Below are 9815 nucleotides of genomic sequence, written 5' to 3' on the forward strand. Positions count from 1 at the left end.
TGATATTAAAAGACCTATCTATAAATGGAAACATAAATATATTACCTATTTCTTAAATACGATGATATTATTATAACGGTAATTATTTTTTGATAAGTCCGCGTACTTCGTAAACATTTCTACCATGAACTTTTTTAAACATTAAAAAAATCATTATAATTATATGTTATTTATCACAATGTGCATACGTATGTGTTTTAAACACGTTATACCTCTCAGATCGAAAAAAAGGTACAAAATAAAAATTGGAAATTTTTTATCGTTCACGAATTAGTAAAAATAGTAATGCTTACAAATATTTGTAGATTATGTTTTAAAAAATATGACATTTTTTCTTAAGATAGAATACTTTCTCCTCGTATAAACGTTATCACGTTTCACTTTAAAGAGTATGGAATTAATTATTTTCGTTATTTAGGATACAATTTTTCTAATGTCATTGTAAATGTTTCTTCTAAAAGATAGTCTTGAATAATAGGAAAATTAATTTATCCGTCTATAAATGATTATCTTGTGCATTTGCAAATTATATTCTAAACAATGAGATCGACTATTCGTTAAGATACAATGTTTCGCGTCCATAAATACGATAAAAACAGAAGTAAATACATTTTTAATATATTAATATCAGAAATAAATTATACAAACTAACATTAATTTATCGGTGTAATAAAAGATTCGTGACATACTGGTAAACAATGTAACAGTACAGATAATGCAGTAAAGATGAATAGGAAGTAATATTAAAGTATGTCTCGAGCAAACAAGATTCAACATAGAATAATTAATATCTTCACTCGGTAAAAAGCTAAATTACTTTGTTAAACTACCTTATAACATTTATAACACAAGAAATACCTTAGTCTCTAAATAAATTCTTAAACGCATTAAATAGTTACAAAATATATGCATATCTCTTGTAAATTTTCATTTTAGCTCTGCTTGGAGTATGTTGTTCATATTCACTATAGTTTTGTATATGTATAACTGTATCACTCATAATCTCAAAACATCGAAAGTAATGAAATTCGTATAAAATTGATCGGTTGGAATAAAATAACGTAAAATTGTTTACGATTTTCGATCAACTTTTTAATTATTAACGCCAACCGCAAACTGAAACAAAGCAAAGTCATTTCCCGGTTTTCCAACAATCTAAACAGCAGATTGTTAATTAAGTAAAACTGTACTAATACTAGTGTAGATATAAACTTAACAAACATCTTTTAAAGCTATATTAATGACGCATCCTGGAACTTTATATTTACATAACTTTAATATAAATTAAGAGAACTGTTAACGTATAGTTTTATTAAAACTACCAAGGCCGCCACATAGGATCAGCTTCGTCAACGCGTTCCACGTCAATTTCTTCGTCATCCTCGACTTTGACTTCCGTTTTAACTCTCTTCGCCACTCGTTCTTCCGTGAAGTCTTTCGCGTGAGAACGGCATCTCGTATTCAATTTTTTCTTATTTTCCAAGGTCACCGTGGTGTCGCATTCAGGTGAAATATTCAAGACGATTTTTTCGTGTATTACTCCGCGACACGGCATTGCGTTTTGATTGGAAGACGTTACTTGGACGTTCTCCCTAGCGGAATTTGTAATCAAAGGTGCCAGTATATCAGCAGTGAGATCCAGACTTGCCAAAGTTTGGGTTAACATGCTCGTTTTCAGCTGTCGCAAACATTAAAAGCAACATGATAAATTAGTTTAGAAAACTGCAAGTGCAGCAAAGAGTACAAGTGATTTTCGATTTTTCGTCTACAAAATTGACGAAATTATGAAAGAATGTGGCAAGATATTTTTCTCGTACAAAATATACGAGATCAACGACGAAGAATGAAATGCGATCTATTGGATTGGCAATTAAGTGATTGCTTAGTTGCCAATTCAATACAAACGAGCGAGATGTATTTTTAAAATATAATTGAAAATAATTTCAACTTTAGAAAATTAAATTGATAACACATTTTTTTATGTTCCTGTTGATACGGTTGAACGGAACTGTATATACGTCTTGTGATACTTAGATGGTGTAAGATTTTCGACATCGGAAAAGTAGAATATATCGACGAAATTTGACGCGAAAAAGAAACGAAATAAACGTGTTACAGCTGACACGATTTTTCGGAATAATCTTAATCACGGGGAAATTACATAGAGTGACAAGTTACAAAGCTGGCCGATCGTGCAATTTCATCTGACCGGCAGGCAAAGTAACACGCACACGTGGAAAAAAAACTGAAACAGGACACGCGATGGTGTCAATCTCGGTGAGAAGAACGATGAATTATCCGGTGATGTTCACGGGTCTGGCCACTTTCGCCTTATTGTCTTCCGATCATCGATGATGAGATAATTACCGTCGAATTCGTTTGCCGGCTCTTTTGAAGGCCAGCTGCGAGGTGTCTCGCTAACCTTTCCGCGCCTTCACCTGGAACCGCAGAGAGAAATCTGTACGCCTCAGCTGCGCAATGCCCGAAACCGGACAGCCATCGACTTTCGGCCGATGCCTCTTCGTTCTTCGTAATCGTGCCCGACAATCCAGAAGATCGCGAGCCCTGTAGCCTTTGTAAATGGCGCACCGTCAGCTCCAGAATGTCCGCTTTCTCCAACTTGCTGATGTCCTCCCCCTCCGTCTGCAATCAATAAATCCTTTCAGGTTCCGTTTGAGCCGTATACCGGCCGAGCTAAGCTCATGAACGTTCTTTTGATTATGAAGAAATACGATACAGTGAATACAGTCCACTTAGTGGGACGAAATTTTAATTAGCGTCTGGTTAAATGAACTTTAAGATCGTCTTTGGAGGTAATTCGCCGATTAACGATATTAATAAATTGACAAGTTAAGAGTTCACATATAATAGGATAATATAGGTGTAATATTCTTCTCGTTTCGATATTCTACAATTTCATTCGACTGGATAAAAATCAAGGGAATGTCGCAACACGGTAGGATCGTCCAGTTGAATTGCGAATTGTGTTTTTCTGCTCACCTTTCGCTATAATTTACCGATTAATTTTAATTTTTGGCGTTAATTTTTGGTAAATTGACAAGTTAAGAGTTCACATATAATAGGATAATATAGGTATAATATCCTTCTTGTTTCGATATTCTACAATTTCATTCGACCGGATAAAAATCAAGGCAATATCGCAACACGAATATCAAATATTATAGGATCGTCCAGTTGAATCGCGAATTGTGTTTTTCTGCTCGCCTTTCGCTATAAATTACCGATTAATTTTAATTTTTGGCGTTAATCTTTGGTAAATTGACAAGTTAAGAGTTCACATATAATAGGATAATGTACGTGTAATATCCTTCTCGTTTCGATATTCTACAATTTCATTCGACCGGATAAAAATCAAGGGAATATCGCAACACGAATATCGAATATTATAGGATCGTCCAGTTGAATCGCGAATTGTGTTTTTCGGCTCGCCTTTCGCTATAATTTACCGATCAATGGCGTTAATTTTTGGCAAATTGACAAGTTAAGAGTCGATAAGTTAATACTTTTTATTTTACCGCTGTGCAAATTTATTCGACTTTTGCCAAGTTGGGTAATATAGAAGTAGGTGCAATACAGTGAAACTGCGTTTATTGGAACGAAATTTTAATTGACATCCGATTAAACAAACTTCACGATCGTTTTCGGTAATAATTTATCAATTAATATTATAATATACGATATTCAATTGACCAGTCTGCAGAATTTCATCTGGCTTTCTCTGCGCAATTACGAAACTGATTAAATTAAAGAAACGATCAGTTTCACAGTATCCGAAATAGAAATCGTTTCGAGTATATTCAATGAAACAGTTGATGCTCGGAATAAATCTCGATCGGAGAAATAAACATTTGAAAGTTAGTACGAGATTTCAGGTATCCGTAAGATATAATTATGCAGGTAGCAGGAAGAATTTTGCTCGAAATTTATTAGCGATATGTGAAGTGAATTAACAAGGCAGAGGAAACGGTACCGTGAACACGGTGAATGAAAATCGAAGCAGCAATTTTTGCTTTCTCATTTATTATCCGATATACCTGTTCTTTCCATGATGAATCTTCCATTTGGCGTTTCAACCATCATCATCCATCATCGTCCAAAGAAGATTACCAAAAGTGCTGATATTATTACAGAGAAGATCCTTAAACGTTCCGATTGTGGGACCACGTTGATTTCGAAGAACGAACGCTTTATATCAACAGTATCTCGTGGAAGCTAAACGAAGCGATTATCTTCCAAGAGATTTAACGACAACGTTTACGATCGACAAGAAAGTTCCCACGAGGTAGATTTTAAATCGTCGAATAACCTTCTCACCGATGAATAATTTTCCATAGGGAAAGATAAAAACGGGACAGAGTTTTATTCGAAGAGTAAACAAAAACGTAGCGAGAAAAGAAATTGTTCGTTCGATTCAATTATACGCGATAATTTGACCAAATGCTTGTTTCTCTTCCTTCCACTGTCATTCGATACGCATCGGGAACTTGAAAGAATTTTCATTCAACTCTACCCCGCTTTGTCTAGTGGTATTTTCTAAATTATTCTAGTTCCACAGCCTTTTCCCAGACTTTTGCCGCTCCAAAGAGTCTTTGATAGACTAGCGAAGATATAATCGATTATCAGAAACGGCCAGCTATCTCACGATCGAATGTAAAAAGCCACGTGTATTTGTTTAACGCGATCATTCCGACAGAAGAACCGAGACGAATTTGAATTTCAATGGCGTAACGTAGGCGTCTGAGCGTGGAGAGTTCACGCTTCGTGATTCGAACGTGGAACGACGAAGGAATCTGATTGCCCTGATTGCGATATCATCTTTAAATAATATCAAGTACGACAAACCGATAAGCTTCTGAACTTTCGTGTCAGCGATGCAGATGAAATTGTAACCGGCTCGTGTTAATCGACAAATAAACTTTGGAAATACGTTCGGAATAAATCAGATCTTGGTGATCGTATGTTTAAGAAAGAGCTCTAAATACGCGAAGAGGTTCTGTGAAGTGAATTTACTCGGAAAGTAAGAGGAAAACTGTGAGAAATTCTTTTTGAAAATGCTGCCATTATATATACGTATACGTCGAATTAAGCGATTTCTTCTGGAGTTAAATGATTAATATTAAGATTAGAAAATCACAAAGGCTTGCGAAGCAGAAGTATGCGATTGTTTTATAAAAAGAAGTTTCGCAAAAAATCCCCTTCTTTAAAGAATATCGTATAATGGTAAAGATGGGAACCCGTGTGAAAGTTACTGGATGCTTGTACAGATGGCGGAAGACTACGACAGAAGCTACACCGCCGCTGCATTTGAAATTATTTACCCTAGGTAGACGATCTTAATTCATTCGACAAATTTCCATATTTATATTTCTATAATTTACGAGCGTCTTCTTTCACGTTCAACTTCCATATTTCTTTACGCGAATTTCGTTACTATATCGTTTCGATTTATTTTTCTTTTCTTTTTCCCTCGAAGCTTGATATTCTTCCTCTATGCCGCGGTTTATTTAATTCTATCTATTTATTTAATTCTTCTTCTGTTTCCAATGGTTTCAAATTATCAGCCTTACGGCCGTACATAATCTTCGCTGAACGAAACGCCGCTACTCTTGAACGTTCACATCGCTTCGTTATAAAAGGACCATAATAGCCTTGCAATTAACTATTTTTCAACTAAAATGAAAAATGCTAAAATTAATTGGACGAAAGTTTTATAAGGTACTCGTGAATTGAAAAAGTAACTGTCCCGCATAGAAACTGCGTGGATGTATCCCCAGCGTATAATTAGCTATCATTAAATCGCTAAACCTTGGCGTGATCTCGATATTTGCTATTCCATGGGCGATTCTGTCGGAACCGGCGTAAAATGCCGAGTAATTTTCATCCGCGATAAAAATGTAATCAACTTGGCAAATGTAGAGGAACGTTGCGTTTTCGTACGATTCCGATAACAGCTTGATACGTTTACAAAATTGCAATCTGTAGGTTTGCGCGGGTTTTTAAGCAAACTTGTTGCACCGGTATTACCACTTCGTAAAATGACGTTTTATTTTTCTATAAATTTACCAGAGCAGTTCTAACGTCGCGTCGATTCCACACGAAAATCGGATAAACCGAAGCGAAGAGGACTCTCGGTGTATCTTAGACGAAATTGTCGTGCGCCAACTGTCATAAGAACGTAGAATTTGTAGCTGTTCATTTCAGAGAGACGGATCGTCGGCATCTGAAAAGCAAATTTTTCAGGAAATCGATTTGAAGTGGAGAGAAGAAAGAGAAATATAGCGGAAAAAATTCTTTTCTTCCGTTTGTAATGAAATATTGTTCGCGTATGTATCATTTACTATTAGAGGAGGATTAGAGCAATTTTTAAATCGCAACATTCTCCTTCGCGCGTGTGCGTAACACGACGATGAAAGGTAAATTTCTCCAGAACGTTTGAAAGTAGAGCTTGAAATAGCGAACTATTGGAAATTCGACCACTTTGCGACGAAATGAACTTCTCTTCTTCTGTAATTTATATAATAATTTTCACCTATCGAGAATCTAATAAAATATCGTTTATCGTTTATAACTAAGATACTTTCTTCGCATCCTTCTTATCGATGGGAAACAAATTCTTACTTAGCTCTCGTTTATTCGTTTACTCGTCAAAATACGAATTCGCAGAAAACTCCACGCTCTACATACGACAGATTTCCTCTGACCATCTTAAAAAGGGGACAACAAACTGAAGAATCTCTATTGAATTCAGCAATTTCACGGCAATATATAGAGACAGAGAGAGAGAGAGAGAGAGAGAGAGAAAGAGAGCATCACTCTATGACTATTCATAGGAAAGAAAAAAAAAAAAGGTGATTAATCATTTCACACGGCGCTTATCTAGGAAACAGGTTAATACAATGGCATCTCTCCATCTTCATCGACGATAGTCAGCTCTGCGAGTTCCGCTATCTGCTAGAAGACATCGCAATTACGCCACGTATTAAATGTAATGAACACAGTCGAAGCATTAACTACTGGTTTCATAATTACGGGTAAGTCGCGTGTTTACTTGACACCGCGAGGCGAACGAGCGAGCGAGCGAGCGAGCAGTTCCCACGGTCTAGGAATATTTAAGCACCAAATCGATTGCACGCGTAGTTGCGGCTTGAGAATGCATTTCCTGCTGCGAGCGACTCGTGAAATTACAGAGGGGAAACGTGGTATCGCGAGCACGGCCAGTAAGTCGAGCAAGAAACCGTGGCTTCCTTCCAAAGGTTTCTCCCGCTACGATGATGAGGAAAAAAGCATAGCACGTGCTCGTTGGACCAATGTACTGCGTCCAGAGCCGATCAAATGCCTGTCCAATGGTTTTACTGATATTTACATCACACTTCTGCCATTGCTTCTGGAAATCACCAGGCTTTTTCGCGATATCGTGCAATGTTCGCGTAAACGACGTTCATAGGTTGTGAGTTATTTTAGAAGGAAGATTTTTAGCCAAAGTAAGAAGTCAATGGAATTCATAGACTTTTTGCAAAATCGTAGAAACTTGTTGATTGCAATCGCGTACGAGTTTACGTGAGTTTCTCCTGAAGATAATATTTTTTTTTTTTTTTTTTTTTTTTGAGAAAACTCGAATCATGCTGTTGATGAAATTTTATAGATTATCATTCAGTAAGTACTTATGATAGGTTTTCTTACGCGATATCGACGATTTGATAGTAAAACAGATGAAATTTTGCTAGTTACAAATTATACGATCATTTGTTAATGGAGGTTTTGTTATCGTTGTGTGATGTGTTGTTAAAAAGAGTTCGGATAAGAGAAATACCAGTCTTTAGAGTTCCAGTATTTTGTGAAAAATGGGAGAGTTCTTCTTAGAAGCTGTGGCAGAATTGTTTATAACGAAACAGTTTTTCAATTGACTATTTCTATGTAAATTTCATTCGTAAATACGGTAATAAAATAAAAGTAAATATAAGAAAATCATAGATACGTACCTCTAAAGTATCTATCATAAGGTTTTTCAACTCATCGAGGCATTTGTTTATTCGTGCACGTCGTTTTCTTTCCAACAGAGGTTTCGTTATCTGATTTAAATAAAAGAACAATATTAATTAATAACTTTAACAGCGAAGAAAGTTTAGATAGCCATTTTTAAAGCATTTTTGAGGCAAGCGTGTGAAAGGCACTATAATATAACATCAAATAAATTATTAAACTTCTTTTACGAATAAAATCTCTAATTGTTCTACGAAGTAGAAGACGTAGAAAGCTTCGTCGTGGTATTAGAGCGGCGTAAAACAAAAATTGTTCTCGCCCTTCCATTTTTATTTATCTTACTCACTTTTTTGTATCGATAGGTCTTGGAAACCGGATGAGGGCATTCGTATGACATCATTGCACGAGCTGCTCTATCTCTTCAGACTTGACAAACACAAGTACTTCGCACCTGATTGGCAAAGAAATTTATGTATCTTGAAATATAAATATTTAATGAACGCGTAGCAAATAATGAAAGTCCAAGAGACAAACATAATCTTGGCGATACTTATACTTTTGAACTTTCCTTAAATGCCAAGTTCTAGATATCTTATTTTTCCAATTAATAAAAACTTGAACGTTTTCAGGGCAAAATTAATATTGCCTTTTATCGAAATAGAGATAACAATTACAACAATTTTGTCGTCGCAGCACGTTGATTATAAATAACAGATTTATAATACTAATATCGATAAATATTTTCTAATAAAATTGACAATTTGTAACGGACACCTTGTCACGTAATTGGTCGCTTTAATGATCGAAAGTTGCCACTCTGTCTCACAGTAACTATCCTTATTTTCAAGTTCAAACATAGCAATCAAAATTCTCTAAATCCTATTTAAAAAAAGAAGAAAAAGAAAAGCAGAATAAAAGCAAACATGAGAAAATGACAAAATATTTCAGTACACATGATAATCACTCGGAGCGAATAATATTGACACTTTCCTTCTTATCTTCGACAAGACAACTGGCTTACCTTTTATTTACAATACACTTGCAATATCACAAATCCAGCGAAGCAAGAAACGTCATCGACAACAGCGGTACACGCCCAAGTCTAATTAAACTGTTTGAACCATCGAAGCCTTGTCGATATTTTGCACTCGCGTGAACGTCAGAAACGCGACACTGAATCGTGATAAATAGAGAGTGAAATTCACTGACACTAGAAGCGAACGCACCGCGTGCAGTCTCTAGAGAAACTGACTCTCCTCTGCCATTCAAGCAGCCGCTACCCTCACCAACTTGGAACCCTCTGCAGAAGCTACTTCTCAGCCAGAAGGTCGCTCTAAATGCTTTGATTGTGTTGCACCTACACCTTGAAGCACGATGGGCGTCCCGACGCTCTTGGAACTTGTTTGGATCTCGATTCGATCATCGCCGTGGATGTTGCGCGCTTTTAACCAAGCATTGCGCAGAAGAAAGAGATCGTAGATCAGTTAGGGTTATTTCGATCCGTGAACCAATTAGGAAAATTGTCATTACGTGTGTAGCGGCACATGAGTCAACTAAAGATTCGAATCGGGAGAGACCTTCATTGTTGTGCCATGGAATACCAACGTTGTTTTGGTTTGTTTGGTTCAAAGGTAAACAAACTCCGGGCGAAACATTATCGTCGTTGTTTGTAATCTTCGACTGGACTTAAATTTGAACTTTTTGTAATACCACCGATCGATACAAATAAACAAACATACTATCTAGGACAATGATTACAGCGAGTCATACAATGGAATAGCGAGCGTATAGTTGAAGAGTGACATTGAGCGAGC

The 9815-nt window shown here is 36.2% G+C and overlaps 1 protein-coding gene across 1 annotated transcript; it reads right to left on the reverse strand.

Annotated features, from left to right (window-relative positions):
* Window positions 1-235: 235 nt before the first annotated feature.
* LOC117243274 (enhancer of split mgamma protein-like) lies at window positions 236-9562 on the reverse strand. The gene is made up of 5 exons (XM_033510614.1): window positions 9023-9562; window positions 8348-8452; window positions 8001-8090; window positions 2368-2643; window positions 236-1678 (listed from the first exon to the last, which is right to left on the reverse strand). The coding sequence occupies exons 2-5, from the start codon at window positions 8399-8401 to the stop codon at window positions 1319-1321; spliced, it is 780 nt and encodes a 259-aa protein (XP_033366505.1). The 5' UTR covers window positions 8402-8452; window positions 9023-9562; the 3' UTR covers window positions 236-1318.
* Between the last annotated feature and the right edge of the window lie 253 nt (window positions 9563-9815).

Source organism: Bombus vosnesenskii, unplaced genomic scaffold (assembly GCF_011952255.1).
Source record: "Bombus vosnesenskii isolate JDL3184/JDL3185 unplaced genomic scaffold, Bvos_JDL3184-5_v1.1 scf7180000013265, whole genome shotgun sequence".
NCBI lineage: Eukaryota > Metazoa > Arthropoda > Insecta > Hymenoptera > Apidae > Bombus > Bombus vosnesenskii.

Coding starts and splice junctions, on each gene's coding strand:
- LOC117243274 (XM_033510614.1), bottom strand. CDS start 8,401: ATGATGTCATACGAATGCCCTCATCCGGTTTCCAAGACCTATCGATAC. Junction 8,091..8,347: donor AGACCTATCGATACAAAAAA/GTGAGTAAGATA, acceptor TATTTAAATCAG/ATAACGAAACCTCTGTTGGA. Junction 1,679..2,367: donor GCCGGCAAACGAATTCGACG/GTAATTATCTCA, acceptor TGTTTGCGACAG/CTGAAAACGAGCATGTTAAC.